The following is an 18,678-nucleotide window of genomic DNA, read 5'->3' as shown; positions in this document are numbered from 1 at the left end:
TAACTTAAACATCAAAGTCTCTATTATTTAAATTGTCTCATAAAAACTGTTTAAATAGATCCCTAATAGATTAGTTTAAAAGTGGGACAAATCTTTCTAAATATAACTCTAAAATTAAAAGATATGATAACTAAAAGATATGATAACTAATTTAAATTAAAAGATCCTAAAAGATATCATAATTATTTTAAATCAGATTTGATCTTATTAGATTAAATCAGATTTGATCTTATTAGATTAGATAAGATTTAATTTAAATTTAAAATACCTATAAATACTACTAAACAAATCAAAACCAAATCAAATTTTTAACAAATCTTAACAACAAACCAAACTTAAATAGAGACTATATAAATTCAAAAATTATTGCTAAAATTTGTGTCTTTCACGGGATTTAAACTGTCGGACATCTTACTATCCTTACTAAATAAATCTTATGAGTGCTGCCATTTCAATATCACTGTTTTTGAGATAAATTCTTAATTCTAAAATGCCAAAAATACCTTCTTGAGTACATATTAATTCTCCTCAACTTCCATAATATTGTCAAGGAGCAATAATATTATTATTTTTGATCAACATTTGATCAGTAATAATTTACACTCATATTTATAAAAATTTTGTATATAAAAAATATATAATTTGTACCTATTTTTATTAAAATTTACACACATAAATTAATATAATTTGTATCTATATTTTTCAGAATTTATATATTTGGATTAATAAAATTTATTTATTAAAAATAATTTAATCTTTATGATAATTAAATAAGGGTAAATCACCCATATAAACCAAGCAGAAAAAAAATTTACGTGATTCAACCAAACCAATAATTATTACAAGTTCAACTAAGAGGGCATTTTTATGTAATTCCAATTAACCTAATTTGAATTACACCTTCAATGTAATTCGAATCAACCTGATTCGAATTACATACACACGCACACACCCACTAATTCGAATCAACCTGATTCGAATTACACTCTGTAATTTGAATCAGGTTGATTCGAATTATACACACTGCACATAGTAATTCGAATTGGCTAGATTTAAATTACTCATAATTTAATTCTGCCTATTCTTTTGTTAAAAAATTAATAATTGATTAAAAAATTAATAATTTAAAATTTAAAAAATATATATTTTTTATTTCATAGATTAAAAAAAAAGCTAACAAAATATTTAATTACGAGACTTCTTTAAAATATTAATGAGCTATCAATTCGAATTTCATACAATACTCTTTTGCCCATTTTTAATAGCTCATGAATATTATTTTATAAATTTTTTTCATAAATTTATTTAAATTATACCACAAAAAAATATTTTATTCTATACAAAATAATTAAAAAAAAGTGGCTTAAAAGATGTTAGGAGTACTATAAAAATTTGTAATGTCCTAATGGCTTAGGACATTAAAGAAATACTCTACATAATCAATAATAATTTAGAAATTAAAAAAAATATAGTTATAACAAGTATTTACCTAAATTAGTAGAATATTACCAAGTTTCATAGTACTCCTAACATTTTTTAGCCATTTTTAAAATTGTTTTGCATAGAAAATGACTTAAAATGCCCTCTATTCTATGCAAAACAATTTAAATTATTATTTAGCTTAAAAAATGTTAGGAGTACTATAAAGTTTGTAATATTCTAGTAATTTAGGTAAATATTGGTTATAATTATAATTTTTTTAATTTCTAAATTATTATTGACTATGTAGAGTAGTATTTCTTTAATGTCCTCATTCATTAGAACATTATAAATTTTTATAGTACTCTTACCATCTTTTAAGCCATTTTTTTTAAAATTATTTTGTATAGAATAAAATATTTTTTTGTGGTATAATTTAAATAAATTTATTAAATTTTTTTTTAAAATATTCATGAGCTTTTAAAAATGAGCAAAATAGTATTGTATGAAATTCGAATTGATAGTTCATTAATATTTTAAAGAAGTCTCGTAATTAAATATTTTGTTAGCTTTTTTTAATGCATTAAATAAAATATATTTTTTTAATTTTTAAATTATTAATTTTTTAATCAATTATTAATTTTTTAATAAAAGAACGGGCAAAATTAAATCATGAGTAATTCGAATCTGGCTAATTCGAATTATTATGGATAACGTGTGTATAATTCGAATCACCCTGATTCGAATTACTGTAATCAGGTTGATTCGAATTAGTGGGTGTGTACGTGTGTAGATAATTCAAATCAAGTTGATTCGAATTACATAGAGATAGAATTTAAATTAGACTGATTCAAACTATATAAAAATGTCTCTTGATTTATTTATGAACCAATTTTTAATTTGACTTATTTACAAATTTTTGCTCCTCTTAACTTATTGACGTGATTTGCCCATTAAATAATGACAAAAAATTAAAAATTGTTGGGCTGATGAGTTTCTCTTTGTCAAATTTAGTTTATCGTTAAGTTTCTTAGTCTGACAGAAAAAAATTAATTTGTCACATTAAAATTTTGGATATGGGTTTATCAACACTGCAAACTAAAGAGATAATTATTGCATAAAATAAGATTTGAACTTTTAACATTTATTTAAATAAATAAATAAGTTAACTATTAAAAACTTTAAATTGGTTATATTTTTGTCAAATTTGTTATATCAAAACTCAAATATGATTAAATTAAAAAAAAACTTGTAAACTAATTATTTAGAATTTTAGATAATATATATGTCTCGTTATTTATTAGAGTATCTCTAATAGAATATTTTTAGAATATTATTTTTAATATTTTAAAAATAAATTTTTTTAAAATTAAAATTTGTTTTAAAATTAATTAATAAAATATTTAAAAATAATATAAAATTTTAATTAAATTAAAATTAAATATAAAAGTTAAATTTTATTTTTAATTTTAAATTATTATTTATAACATATAATTCCATAAATATTTATATATTATTTTATAAAATTAAAATTAAAATTAAAATTAAAATTAAGCTCAGAGATACTGGTCGTCTCACTTTTGGGACAAATCCCAAAACGGATTACCACTTTCCAAAGTTTTTTCGCTTTGCGAACCGCGACACAAGCGATGCATTCGGATTTAATTTAACCATAAAAAGATAAAGATAAAATAGAAAAAGGGAAAAAGAGAAAAGATAAAGGATATTCAATAGGAATGCAATGTAGATGCGCAACGTGTCATCCTTTGATTGGATAGAACTTCATAGACGAGAAAGCGTTCTGTAGTCTGTACTATATATTCACACCAACCCCTTATATTATCGCCATCTCTCTTCTCTCTCTCTTCTCTCCTTTTGCATCAAATTGGAACATCATCATCAGGCAAACCCAATCTCTGCATATTCTCATTGCACTTTCGTCCCTTCCCTTCATACCTTTGTGTGTATGTGTGTATGCACTCGGCAACTGTGCGACACATAAATACATACACACATACATACAAGCATAAATAACATCACACACTTTCCACGGCTTCGTACATCATCATTGCTCTTCTTCTTGCTGCTATCTGATTTTGGCTTCGCGATTTCCTTCAATCCGTAGCTCTGATCCCAAATTCATGGCCACTCTCGCAAATCATTCTGACGGCGCCGTCAATGGCAACGGTTGTGACGGAATGCGTCCACTTCCCGAGAAGCTCATTATCGATACCGACCCTGGCATCGGTGAGCTCCAACTCGCTATTTCAATTGTGTAATTTTAATTTTCTAAAGCTAATTAGTTTTTGACGTAATTTAGATTATAGATTACGTTATTATCATGCTTTAGGTTGGAAGTATGAAAATTAATTTTTGATGTTCTTCAATCTGGTGTGCTGAAGGATATATGTGCGTTTAATAATTCTAATGAATTGAAAAATTAGAAAAGGAATTAGTCTTTTGTTGGTTATGCAGATGATAGCATGGCGATTATGATGGCATTTCAATGCCCTGAGGTGGAGATGCTGGGTTTTACCACCATTTTTGGTAATGTTGCTACCACAGATGCCACCCAGAATGCTTTGCTTTTGGTATGTGTTTTCTAGTTTCCAATTTTTAGCACATTTTTTTTTTATGTTTCTTGAACATGTTCTTGATTTGTGTTTTCACTATGCAAAAAGGATAGTGTGAGATCGCAGGCCGTCAAAATCTTCCTGTTGCAGAGGGTTCCCCTGAGCCATTGAAGGTAACTATTTAATATTTAGTTTGACCTTGTTCAATGTTTGGTCAAATTAAGTTTTAGAATTGTGCTTTGTTTTCCATTCCTTTGTCTCATCTTTGTGGGTCACCGGTCAAAATATTGCTGCCATGCCTCGGGCCCTACCCCCCACCCCCCTTTTATTTTTCCCACCTTTTGGTTGATTCTGTATTTCCAGTATTTTATTATGCTGACTTTTGTAAAAGGGTGGAGAGCCTCGTGTTGCTGATTTTGTTCATGGTAAAGATGGATTGGGTAACATATTCCTACCCCCGCCTACGACTAAGAAGATTGAGAAGAGTGCTTGTGAGTTTTTGGTAGAGAAGGTGTCTGAATATCCTGGTGAAGTAACTATACTTGCACTTGGACCGTTGACGAACTTAGCGTTAGTAAGTTTTCTTGGATTCCTCTTACTTTGTGATCTTGACCTTCTTAATTTAAAGCTTTTGTTGCATATATTTCTTGATCTGATAGTGTGATCTCTATTATTAGGCAATCAAAAGAGATTCATCTTTTGCAAGCAAGGTGAAGAGAATAGTTATACTTGGAGGTTCATTCTTTGCCTTGGGGAATGTTAATCCTGCTGCGGAAGCAAATGTAGGTGTTGGATTCCTCTGTTCTTTTCTCCTATATGAATTCAATATGGAGCTCCTTAACTTGCTTGATTGGACAGGATCTATCTCTATTTTGTTCAAGTGACCTATTTTCTTTTATACATTCATGGCTTCACCTAGGAAATTCTCGAAGATGAGCTAAGAAATAAGTATTGGGTTTAGCTAACAAGGGAGCACTTGTTAAGGTGTTAAATGTGGAAAGTTGATTGAAAGACTAAAAAGTTGAAGTTTCCAATACATTTATAAAGTATTTATCGAAAGAAAAACTTGAAAAATTTCTACTAACTTAATCTTAAGGGTAGTTTTAGCAAAATCGGTAAGTATAATAGGGATTAAGTTATCAACTAATGCAATTTTGTTAAATACAATAGCTGTTCTGTTACCACCTAATGCAGTTATGCGTGTGTAATTTATAATTCAGTTTTTGAATAAAGCTATTATACATCAGTTATTTCTTGGTTTTTAGATAAGCCTTTTTTTTTTTCCTTTACTCTCCCAACACATGAAGTAATCAGCTTGTAAGTTGTAGACGTATGTTATTTTTAGACATATGACTAGTTGAAGACTATCCACTATACATTTACTAATCGCCACACAACGTTTATTTATTTATTTTAGGAAGTTTAAACTTAAAGATCAGATTTTCATATCTTATCACATTGATTCTTAACCTAATGACTTTGTTCTTTTTGCAGATTTATAATGATCCCGAAGCAGCTGATATTGTATTCACCTCTGGAGCAAATATTGCTGTTGTTGGAATAAACATTACAACCCAAGTCAGACTGACAGGTGGGGTTGTAAACTCCCTGTTTGCTCCATTTTCTGGGCTATCTTTAGCTGTTCATTATTATTATTCTGAGTCAGTCACTGGAAACTGAATATTGTATTTTGGTCAGATGCTGATCTCCTTGACCTGAAGGAATCCAGTGGAAAGCATGCTAGTCTCCTGGGTGATATGTGCAAATTCTATAGGGATTGGCATGTAAAATCTGATGGTGTCCATGGTAATTTCACACGCTGCTTTGATGTTTCAGTTTATGCTCTTTAGGTCTGTATTGCAATGATAATATGATTTCTTCTTTCAGGAATATTCCTCCATGACCCTGTCAGTTTTGTGGCAGTTGTCCGTCCAGATCTTTTCACATACAGGAAAGGGGTGGTGAGGGTAGAGACGCAAGGCATTTGTACTGGTCATACACTTATGGACCAAGGATTGAAACAGTAATGTCCAAATTATAACCTGATTCTCTTTCACTTTCTTTCCAATGTTAATTTTTTACGCAAATATGATTTCTACTCAACACAAACTGGTTTTTTTATTTTTATTTTTATACAGATGGAATTCAAGCAACCCGTGGACGGGCTATTCTCCTGTTTCGGTTGCTTGGACTGTGGATGTTGAGGGAGTTCTTAATTATGTTAGGGACCTGTTGATGAAGCCCTGAAATATAGGCAATTGTACAATGCTTATGGCAGTTGTCAAAGCTTTGGAAAGTGATAGGCATGGTAGCTTCTAATTTCCAAGGCTATACATAGTGTTTCTTTCTCTCATTGTCAACCAGAACTCTCGGTATCTAGGGTTCATATTGGGTTTATCTTGTAAACCGATGAGTTCTTGCTCCCATTTGATGTAAAAGTTCATGTACTAATTCACGTGAATTGCTTTTTGCTTTGGTCTTTCATTAGTATTTTACTTTCAGAAGTAAAAGCAAGTGTCATTTTCCCCTGTTCCGAAACTTGCAGTGGCTTCTCATACTGGTTCCGGGGACCCCAAGCAACAGACTGCACCTTGTTTTGCATGAAAAATGGTAGTAAACTAATAATTCCGCAAGCATCTTGATAAAGTTAAAGGTAAGGAAGAACACGGAATCATTATAGGAATTGTTTGGCAATGCCATCAATTTTACGTGACCAAACCAACTTAATACTGCATATCTATGTGCAGGTAACTTAATGATATACGTAACTAACATTGAAAAATGTTTTTGGGTATTTAATTTATTGGGTTAACTAGTATCCAAAAGATTCAGTCGCTAACAAAAAATTTCAAAAAAATGTTATTGATAAAACAAACTCTCAAAAAATCTCCGAAAGATGTTATTGATAAAACAAACTCTGAATAATTTCAAAAGATAAAACAAACTGAATAATTTTAAAATAGAAAAAAAACTATTAAATGTTATTTTTTTAAGTAACAACTTTTATATTTAGCAAACAACTTATTTATTTGATTTAAATTTTTGTGATAACATTTGAATAAATATTTTAATTACTAAATTTTAAGGATGAAAAGATCTTATATAATGATTACAAAAATTTGCATCAAAATTTGATTTTTAAAATCATTTTTTAGAATATATATTTAATATTTAGTTCTTTTTGTCACGGTTTGAAATCCTTTATGCTTTATATGTCGTTAATTTTTTGGATTCTTTTTGTTAGCGATTTGAACTTTTGGATACCATTATGATAATTTATTCTCAATTTATTTTGTATGCTAGATGAAAGCATAATTTTGGATAAATCACACAAATAAAATGATTCTAGCTTAAAATTACACATCTCTTAAACTAAAATTAGTTACACAGCTCAAAATTATTTATTATGTGCTGCACATACATAATATAAATCGAGTCAATTTGATTCGATTTATATAAAAGTATTCAAGATATATAACAAATTTTAATTTAGGACATCTATCATAATTTCCGGTGAAATGTGAAACTCATTGGATGAATTTTACATTCTATCCAATTAAAAAGATGTATGTATGCCAATTTGGCGGGAAAAAAATTGCAAATTTCTTAGCTCTAAAGGGAACATGGCCTCAAATTTTCCTTCATCGTTTGAATTAAGAGCAGTTTTGCCATCTTACTCCTCAGTCTCAAATCTCACTAGAATCTCATATTGTAGTCTTAGATAAATAAAAAGTCAATATTATTAGACATGTTCATATTTAAAAAAAACTTTTAAATATATCAGTACATTAGTATTTTAGTAAATTTTAACTATTGATTTTAATTTTATATATATATATATATATTATATTATATTATATATTATATTATGTTTTTTATAATTAAAATCAACTATTAAAAATTATTAAATACTAGTATATCAATACACTTAAATATTTTTTAATGTTTAGTTGTGTGTTGCTATTGCTTAATCACAAACTTCTCTGCAAATCCCTCCCACATACTTAATTATTCTTAATTTTAATGTTTGCACAAAAGGTTATAGTTTGAACGATAAAAAGTTATGGGGTAATGCGATTCTTTCTACACCTGTAGAAGACAACTGTTGATATTAAAGTACCGTTTCGTGATATATAGTCATATAGGGATACTAATAGAGATAATTTTTGCTCCACTAAAACCTAAGAGAACATAAAGTTACAGTATAATGGGTCCCATTTTGTAAAGTGTTTTGTGCTAAAGTTGTTTAGGGGTGTATATGGTCCGGCTCGGTCTGAAAATCTGGTCTGGATCTGAATATTTTAGAGACTAATTGGGTGTGATTTTAATTGATCTAGAGATACAGGTCTTAAAAATACACCCGATCATTATTTAGGCACTACAAAAAATAAGGTTTAAAATGGTATTTAAATTACGGTGATTTTATGGCATTTTATGATGCTGCCATAATTAATTTGAATAAAATGGCAATTTTTGATAATTTTGGCGGTTGAAACTGCCATTATCAAAGCACATTGTTAAAAAAAAAAAAGCCCAAACGAAGGAAAACCGAAAAGCAAGGAAAACCTAAATATCTTAAATCGAATGTGTTCCCTTAACAAGGAAAACCCTAACATGCATTGCCACCAATGTCAAATCCAAAAATGACGATCTGTGCTCTGCTCCGGCAACGTTCTGCACCAGCGACTGCTCCAGCAACGATCTGCTCCAGTGAATGATCCGGCGATGATCTGCTCCAGCGAATGCTCTGGCAACGATTTTCTCAGCGTTCTCCTCCGACGAGATTGTGTGCTGTGAACTGAAACGCTGTTTCCAGCGATGATCTTCTCTGGTGGCGCGTTCTTCTCCTTCAGCGAGCTTTTATGATTTGGATTTGATATGAAGATTGCCGCTCATCTTATCGCCATCATTCATCTCTGTGCCATCGCAAGCAACACCGTTTTCAATCTGGCTCATCTCTTGACCGTGGCAAGCAACGCCGTTGTTGCTGCCTTCAGCAAGCTTCTACAGTTCGGTTTCGCGATCTCTATAACCTCTAATAGGTAACTCTTCGTTCTTTTAGATCTAATTCATGCTCTAGTAGGAAGAAACAAAGAATGTTAGTTCTATTTTTATTATTGTGTTTTTAACTTTCATTGATCTTTTGTGACGTTGTTGTTGTTGTTAACTTGTTACTGCTGCATTTTCTGTTGTATTGTTATTTTTTTGCTTCTGATTTTATTTAGTTTGAGACCTAATATGTTCTATTGAACTGATTAATCTACATCATTTGTCTGAAATTGGTACAAAACATGGCGTGTGTATATTTTCTTATGTAAGTGTTTGAATGATGGTTAAAGGCAATAATGAAGAGACACAAAGCACTGCTAATCTGTTCCATGAATGTTGTGTTAATGTTTGAATGATGTAAGTGTGTATTTTGGTTTTCAATTTTTGATTTTCTTGCTGATACAGAGGTATATAAAAGATCATAAAGGTGTTTGAACAAATTTTCTTCTGGATTGGAGGCTTTTGCCCCTCAGAAATTCTAAAGGTCATGCTTACTATCTAGTTAAATAAAAGATGTTGAGAAAGCCTCCTCATTGTGAATGAGAGCACCAGCTTTGCATGTAAATGGTGATATGATGCATTATTAATAATTAAAAAAAAAAACGTTTTGATTGCAGATTCTGGTCCCTAGGATTGAAACCATGATAAAGCAACAAAGGTCAGACATAAGCAACCTTGGAAAATCTTGTCAGCAAGCAGAAGATGCTCTTTCACAAGGCAAGGACAAACTTCAACAAATGGTTTTAGAATCTGTAATAGCAGGACAACTTGAAGAACAAACTAACACTCCAAACATGTCTACTGCAATGGAGAGATTAATAGGTCTAGTGAGCTTTGTGAACCAAGTAAGAAATTTACTTCACTTTCTTGAATGAAAAGCCGTTAGTTATATTCAAGTTAACTTCCACTGGTTTATTATTTTACCGTTGTGTCAGTGACAGCAATGATTGAACATAATTCTGCAATAAAGAATAACCCAATTTGATTTCAACAAATTTGTTTTAGAAGTGATGAAACTAGGAAACAATATAGTGTTGTTCCAACTCATGTTACTTAAAGGAAAAGAAAACAAACAAAAGAAAGAAATGAAATATCTTCATTCACTAACTTGAAGATTGAGCACTAGAAAATTGAAGGAAGCTTTACTATGTTTGAAACTTGACAAAATTGTCATTTATATGCTCATACCTTAGTTTTGGCATCCAGTTAACATGGGCTCTTGGTCAATGTTGCAGTATTAAAGGTGTTGGAAGCTGATAAATGCTTAGAGCTTGTTTTCGAGATTCCTCTGCTGTACTATTATTTTCTAAACTAGTTTATACTTCTAAAACCCTTCTAATATAAGTTTTAATTCTTAATTTCATAGGTACACAGGAAGAGGTATTTTTGTGGATCCTCCTTCTGTCTTCATGAGCAATAATACGTGGAGTCTTTTGTTGCCTGAAGGGTTTTAGATTGAAAATATGAAACTTGGTAACATTAGTAAGTTCCAAAATTCCAACACTAATTCCTTTCTTGTTTAGAATATCATCATATTCTTTGTTGACATTTTCACAGCCTTTACTTCACGTGACAAAATATTTCTCAAGGGCAGGGATACTTCTGAAGTTGCTGCAGTCTATTCATCTTACATATCAAAACTAAGATGATTTCTGGGGATATAGTCATATAGGGATACTAATAGAGATAATTTCTGCTCCACTGAAACCTAAGAGAACATAAAGTTACAGTATAATAGGTCCATTTTGTAAAGTGTTTTGTGCTAAAGTTGTTTACGGGTGTATATGGTCCGGCTCGGTCTGAAAATCTAGTCTGGATCTGAATATTTTAGAGACTAATTGAGTGTGATTTCAATGGATCTAGAGGTACGGGTCTTAAAAATAGACCCGATTATTATTTAGGGTGGAATTCGGGTTAAGGCGAACCCGGCTTTATCCAAACTATGTGCACCCTAAGAAAATTAAAAAAAGTACATATGTTTTAAATTAATTTTAATATTACATTATATTAATTATAAGTTTATTGTTTTATTTTTAAGTACACTTGTTGAATTAGAAAATAGATCAAAGAAGCATCAAAGTAGAATTTATAGACAAATTCAAGTTCAAATATAGATATCAACTTTTCGGTAACAAGTTTCTTCTTTATAAATAAGTACATCATATATAAGTTTCTTTTTAAATTATTGTTAAAACTTTAAATATCCGGTTTTTATCCAATTTAGACCTGATATAATTATGGTCTAAAAATATTTAGGTTTCATGGGGTCTGGAATCGAGTTAGGATCTAAATAATAGATCCAGTATATATTTAGGGTCAGATCTAAATTTAAACAAATTCGGTTTCATCTCACCATGTACATCCCTAAAATTGTTGCATATGCAAATTAATTAGTAGAGGTATTGATGGTTGACATTTTATTTAGTTTGAATATTTATTATGTATTAAGTCATAAATACAAAGATTTGTCCCAAAAAAAAAAGTCATAAAATACAAGGAAAATTTGGAGAAAGCGTAGTTATATGAAATACTGCCAAATTATAAACTAATTACAACCTTAATTAGTTTCAATATCAAACCATTACCCTCAATATTCGGTCTATTTGTTGTGTCACTAACAATTAAATACTATGTAAACTACAAACCATCCATATTTATCCAGGATTGTTGACAGTATTAATTTCAACTTTAATAAATAACACTAGTGATGTATCAAAATTTTTTTTTGGGCAAGAGATTCATCAATCATTCCTCCTTCCCAAATTAAAACTTTCTCTTTGCAAACTAAAATCATGGTGTTGCTTATTATTCTCTCTTTTTTTTTTTTTTGGATTAGTATGTCTAAAATCAGCTCAAGACTTTTGAGCTTATTTGATACACCATAAAATTTGAAGCGTTAGATTATATTAATAAATGATCTAATGGTTTATATTTAATTCATTGTTAATTTATTAAAAATTAAATTTAAAGATAATAATTCTTTTAATATTTTAAAATTGCCCAATATAAAATGTGAGAACCAAACTCCTGTTTGCTGCAGAGATGAGTCTCCGCTTCTTTCGTTACCCACTTCCTCTGCCTTCTTCCGCTTCACGATGAACCTCCGTTTCTTCTTCTATCCCCTTTCTGTCTGCCTTCTTCCTCTTCGCGATGTCCCTCCGCTTCTTCCTCTACCCACTGTCCCTGCCTTCTTCCACAACGACTCCATGATCTACTTCTTCAAGTTATAGAGCTCAAACTCTGTTGCTCGTGTTTTGTTTTTCTTCTCAAATTTCCCAAACCTTTTTAGGGTTTTGGTCAAAAGAGGTTGACCTTTAATGGAGTCTCGAATTTGGAACAAGTTCCGTATCGGTCAAAAAATTGGTAGCGGATCCTTTGGAGAGATCTATCTCAGTGAGCTTTCTCTCCTTTCTTTTTTTTGTGGTGGTATCAATATTCAAAAAATGAAGAGGTTGCGATTAAGCTTGTGAGTACTCTGATCTACCTGTGTTAATTTTGAAAAAGAAATAGTAATAATCAGGAGGGGCAGTTGCGGTGGCAAAAGGGAAGAGAAGAGCGATGGAGGAACCAGTGGACAAGGCCACTCTTTAGAAGCAGAGACACATGATCAAGAGTCTGCTGCTAGGTCCAGGGAATACAAACAGGTGCTTACCCCCTTTTTCCAATTTTTTTAAAATAAAGTTTCATTTTTTATATATTTTGATTTGATGTTTGAAAAATGGAGATTCTTATGTAGTAAGTGAGATTCACTATTCCTGAAAATCTCACTATTGGAGGGCTATAATTGTTGAGTTGGAAGGAACAGAAACTGATTTAAAGGTTAGATTTTTCAATCTTATGTCTATAACTTTAAATTACTTGTTGCAGCTTCTTGAGTTCGTCATTCAAGTATCCAGTTGTGAAAATTGGTACAGAAGATCAATCTTTTATTGACTTTGTTATGGTGATATGAAAAATTGTTGGTTGGATTTAGATCTAATTGATTATTGAATACCCTGTGAGCTATCAACAATGAGTGGAATAGATTCAAACTTTTTTAAAATAAAAAAGTTTATGAAAATTCCCGATGGCTTTTTATTGTGTTTTGTTTCCATTTTTTGCTTTAAACTAGTGGTATACTGTGTTGCATATGTATATTCTGAAATTTATGAAAAAGTTATTAACAATGTAAGAAGTTTAAAATGTTAGTATTTGATGCATATGCACATTCGATATGCATAGTTGAACAAAAATGAAGTGTTTGGGCATCATAAGTTGTGGAACATGTTAGATTTCCAGTAGTTGCAATAATACTAATTGTGTATGTCATTGTTTCCTTTAGCTTTTGGAAATGGATCTGAGCTTGTAATTTGAGATAGTGACATTACTGATATTGGATTTCCAATGTCACCATTTTGGCAATTTTTAATGTGGAAGACACTGAGTATATGTGTTTTGCAGCTCTTGTCCAGAAGCTTATAGATAGGGGCAAACATATTCTGGCTGTGAAGTATGTTTTTGAGTTTAACCTTATTGATAAGATATAATTAACACAAGTAAAGTTTACATTTGGCAGGGATATGAAGACAAGATTCTGCTTTATGGGTACAAAGCTTGTTGCATATGGAATATTCGTTCAATCCTAAGATACCACCAAAGGTGACAACGTCACCATTTTATTTCCTACTTGCTTTAAAAATTTTGTAAGACCTTGTTATTTGCTGCTCGTTGGGCTCTCTAGTGACTCTTGATTTTGGATTTGTTTTTTTTTTCTTTTTTTTGGTGATTTTAAATATCTAAAAATCAGATGCTAATCACAACTACCATAGACTTGGTTTTGGGATGCTCCAATGAATTGAGAAAGACCATTATGGACAACGCTAGTGAGCATTGGTTTCGACTCAACAAACTCAACCAACTGTAGATTATTTGTTATTTGTATACACTAGTTTGTGGTATCTAGTTTTCAGATTATTTAGTTACAATTCATGTTCACTTAAGACTTCTTTGTTTTGTTACTGGTGTTAAATTCTGCAACCAGATTGCTGCCACAAGTATTTCTATTTACACAAATTGTTTCTTCCTTGTGCTCTCTGTAAATCTCGTAAAATTAACGAATAATTAGTTAATAAATTAATTTTTTATAAAAGGAATTAGAAATATGAATTTATAGTTTAATGAGATAGATCTAATTAAAACAAGACTTTTGACACTAATATTAAAGAATTTGGCCCAAGATTGGGACAAAACGGGCCAAACTGGTCGAACCAAGCCCAACCCAACCCATGAACAAAATGAGCTTTAGCTCATTTCCTTCTTCCTCATTGTTGTTTCACACTGAAACATACAAGGGAAGAGAAAGAAGGCTTCCAAAACCCTTGTCTTCTATTCATATCACCATATCTTTTCACTCCGAACTCCGATCACCGCACCGTTTACGGCCACGCGGCTGTGGTGTCGATTCTCCTTTCCCCAAATTTTCAAAAATTGGATATATTGGGTGTTTAGATTTTGGTTCTTTTATATTATAGGATCTGATTAGCTTGGGAAAAATGTTTAATCATGCTCCATTGGTGCTTGGGTAAGGTGAGAATCCTTGAACCCTAGTTAATTCCTTGATTATGTGTGTTGGGTATTGAATTTTTGTTATACATGTGTGATAATATGTGTTAGGTGTATATATATGTATTTTAGAGTATAATTGAGGAGATAGAAACTTAATTGGAAACTTTGGAGGCTGACTTTTGGTGGTGGAACTTGTGAGCTTGCCTTGTGGGATTGTTCTTGGGTCGTACGAAGAAATCGGCCAAGGTATGATTTTGGTTTCTCGTATTTAGTATATAATGTCTTGTGAAAACTTAGGCTAGATGACCATAGGATAGGTTAGAATGCTAAATGATGATTTAATGATGATTGACAAAGTAATGAGAGTGAATATGTATATGTGATGCATTATTGATGATCTTATTAGTATAATTGATGTATGATTGGTTATAGTTGGATGTGGGGTTGTGTTGCTGTAAATGGTATGTTTTGGTGCTATTTGTAAGCATATAATGTTAGTAATGAGATATGTTTTGTGAAATATAATATTTGGCCGAACTTCAACGAGCCATAACTCGGCCTCTGGACCCTCCAAATTCCTTCCAACTTATTTCACATGAAAACTGGGTCCGTGAAGTTTATGCCGTTTGAAGAACAGATGAAAAATATTTTAAAACGAGAAAGTTATGCGCGTCGGAAGTTTGGTGTGCAAAACTGAAATTCTGCAGCACTTAGCATTTTTACCCATTCTGCAGAACTCGCGTACACGACACTTGTACGTGATGTGACCAACCCATTCGGGTTTGGCTTCTCACGTATGCGACCAAGGTGATGCGTACGTGAGCAGTGAGTTTGAGGGGTTGCGTACGCGACCACCTGCACGCGACATGACCAACCCTTTCGGGTTGGGTATCTCACGTACGCGAGCGAGGCAAAACGAGCCCACGCGTACGCGAGATTGTCCACGCGTACGCGAGATTGTCCACGCGTATGCGACGCCCCTGTTTCCAACAAAGTGAATTTTTTATTTTAAAATCTAATTTTGAACCTTTAAAGCGCTATTTTCACTGTTTTAGCTCCAAACCTTAGTTATGTGTTGATTGATGAGAAGAAGTTAGGACGGGGTGGTAACTTGGAGATGAAAAAAACTTGAGAAGTGATGAATTAGGTATGAGGAGATAGGGTTGTGGTTTCGCCCCACTTGTTCCAGGTTGGTTAGTATAGAGGCTGCCCGGTAGATACAAGGGTGTGGTTCGCCCCACTTGCTCTGAGAATATGAATGAATATGTGATGCAAATACATGATGTATATGTGATGCCATGGCTATAGTGAATGATTATGCAAAGATTATGAATGAATATGAACGATTATGTGGCGTATGCACTCATTTTTATCTGAGATACGAGTTTCTCTGGGTAAAGAGCAGTGGCTTGCCACCACATGTTTCAGATTGAGACTCGATACTCTGTTGACTCTACGTCATAAGGGTGACCGGGCACGTATAAATTCTCGGGAAGGATACCCCCAAATGAGAAAATGTTATATATGAGAAAAAGCTATGCATAGACTCTTGGGGATACGCGACGGGGGACAGTCCAGGGTTTAGCAGTCGAACTTGTCGGGTTGGCTTGATAATCGACAGATGAGACTCATTAGTCCTAGAACAGGCATACATCATATGTATATTGTTTGAATTGCTTGCTTGTGTATTAATTGAGAATGCCTAAGTGAATTCAATATGCTTAATTGTTATATTTGCCATCTGCAGTACTTGTATTCTACTTGTATTTGCTATTGTTTGCTTGCTTGTCTATGTGATTCCACCGGTGTTGGAGGTTTTAGAGGAAAGTGGATGATGGAGGGTTAGGTTTAAGGTTTGGTTGAGTTTAGAACCTTAGAGGACCACCTATTTAAGATTTTTGTTTTAGTTCTTTAAGTTTCACAATCTGAGTGTTGGAGTTCTAGGATTGCCTCTGGCTTTCCCGGGACCTTATATCTTATGTATGCAGCACCATTACCATACTGAGAACCCCGGTTCTCATTCCATACGATTATATGTGTTTGTCAAATGTAGGTCGAGAGGTACCTCGCTAGGTGTCTGGAGATCTCTGCAGCGAAGTGGGCTTTTGGGATTTTATATCTTGTTCCATTTTGTTATATCTATATGTATAGACTCTCCTTATGTATATATATGCTTTACTTTTGCACCTCATAGAGGTTTATGGAGAACTAGGGTTACTTTTATGTATTTTGGATTACGGATTTCTATATGTATGTATATAAATATTCTCCGGCCAGCCTTAGCTTCGCAAGCTGAGTTAGGAGCTTGTTTATTCTGTATCCTTGACTTTCTATTCTAACTTTATATATATATATATATATATATGCTTATGTACCTTAGTTTTCTTCGTACGCAAATAATCCTTATTCCTGAGCGTTGCGCTTTTAATTTTACGATTTTTGCTTTATCTATTCTTCAAGGCTCCTCGTATACTACGTTCTTTCAATTATATATATATTATTTTAGAGGTCGAAATACCACACTAGCTTTGTTTTATGACTTAAGCGTAAAGCTCTATGTGGTAGGGTGTTACATTATGGTATAAGAGTAGTTCGTTCTTGTAGAGCCTGAGGAACGGATTGACTATGCTTCTGAGCATACTCTGAGTCATGTTTATGTGCTATTTAGGATATCTAACTGATATACATAGCATAAAGTTCATGAGCATGCATTTGAAACTTTGAAGCACTAGACTTGAGTTATTGAGACTAATCACCTTGATATCACTTGTTTGGTATGAACAAAAACCAAATGGCGTCTGGTGGGCATGGTCATGGGCGTAATTGAGGTCGTGGTTGGAGAGGTAACGAGGTAACCATATCGGTAGGGAGTTTGACCGATTTCATTACCGCTATGACGAGCGCTACTGCTGCTATTAGTGCTGTTGCTGCTAGACCTGCCGAGCGATGGGTATGATGGGACAACAAATTGGAGATGGCAACGAAGGTGGTAACTAACATGAGGGCGGAGATAATATTTCGAGCGCCGTGGTACCAATGGAGATGGTGAGTTATCCGGAGTTAGTTAACACGGGTCAAGTAATGGGAGAAAGCTCGAGAAGGACTGTGGTGTTAAGGAGAGACTGCCAGGAATCTTACATAAAGAAAAAGGGAAAGAAGATTACACTTAGGAGCCAAAGTTTCAAAAGGGGCATTATGTCACTTTCACATTCTCAGTGCCAGAACATTAACCGAAGGAACAACAACTGTCAGGGGCAGGATTCAGGAGAGCAGACTAGTACTCAACCGAAAGACTTAAAGTGTCTAAGATGCAAAAAGTATCATCCAAACAGACCATGCAGGGTTGGACTAGGCGTATGTTACAAGTGCGGGAAACCAGAGCATATGACTCGTAATTGTCCACACAGGAAAGGACGGGATGTAGCTAAATCTGATTCTCAGACCCGCGGTAATTGTGAACTAGTAGTTGAATTTCTGACTACCTTGCATAACATTAGTATGTGACATCCATTCATAACATATGACAAGTTTTGATAATCATGGAGTCCAAGTGAATGGTTAGTTGAAGAGTATCAGTTGTTGAGACAGAGCGATATTTAGTTAATAAAGAGAAGTGGCTAGGCTCTTGAAGGTTAAGCATCAGAGTGACGCAGTAGAAGCGGGTTAGATTATATTTAAGAGATCGGGAGTGTTGAGAGCTATGTAGAGCTATCTTTTGAAACCCAGTGGCGGTAAACTATGAGGAAGAGGAATGGAACAGATTCAACCTTTAGCTACAAATTGTTTAAGAGGCGAGTGAAGATGAGGCCAAATCCCTATTGCGAGAGAGTTTCTGAGGTAATCCCTGAAGGTATACCAGAATTTTCATCTCAAGGAAAAAGTGAGTTTGTGATAAACTTTGTGCCGAAAGCTAGATCAGTTTTGATTTCACCCCAAGCGAAGACACCATTATAATCGGTAGAACTTAAGAATCAAGTTGAATGAAGTACTAGAAGAGAGAATTGTCCGACCAAGTATTTTCCTGTGGGAAGAGCTGATTATGCTGGTAAAAAAGAAAGAGAACGGCATGAGGCTTTATGCGAGAGGGAGGGTG

At 32.8% G+C, this 18,678-nt stretch overlaps 1 protein-coding gene across 1 annotated transcript; it reads left to right on the top strand.

The window, feature by feature from the left end:
- The first annotated feature begins 3,263 nt into the window (after positions 1-3,263).
- LOC107648837 (uridine nucleosidase 1) lies at positions 3,264-6,461 on the top strand. The gene is made up of 9 exons (XM_016352650.3): positions 3,264-3,666; positions 3,895-4,010; positions 4,106-4,165; positions 4,384-4,566; positions 4,670-4,774; positions 5,487-5,583; positions 5,691-5,798; positions 5,880-6,015; positions 6,131-6,461. The coding sequence occupies exons 1-9, from the start codon at positions 3,561-3,563 to the stop codon at positions 6,237-6,239; spliced, it is 1,020 nt and encodes a 339-aa protein (XP_016208136.1). The 5' UTR covers positions 3,264-3,560; the 3' UTR covers positions 6,240-6,461.
- The last annotated feature ends 12,217 nt before the right edge of the window (positions 6,462-18,678 follow it).

This window comes from Arachis ipaensis, chromosome B6 (assembly GCF_059453495.1).
Source record: "Arachis ipaensis isolate K30076 ecotype BB chromosome B6, ASM5945349v1, whole genome shotgun sequence".
NCBI classification, from domain to species: Eukaryota; Viridiplantae; Streptophyta; class Magnoliopsida; order Fabales; family Fabaceae; genus Arachis; species Arachis ipaensis.
This window is presented reverse-complemented; position numbering and strand designations above follow the sequence as displayed.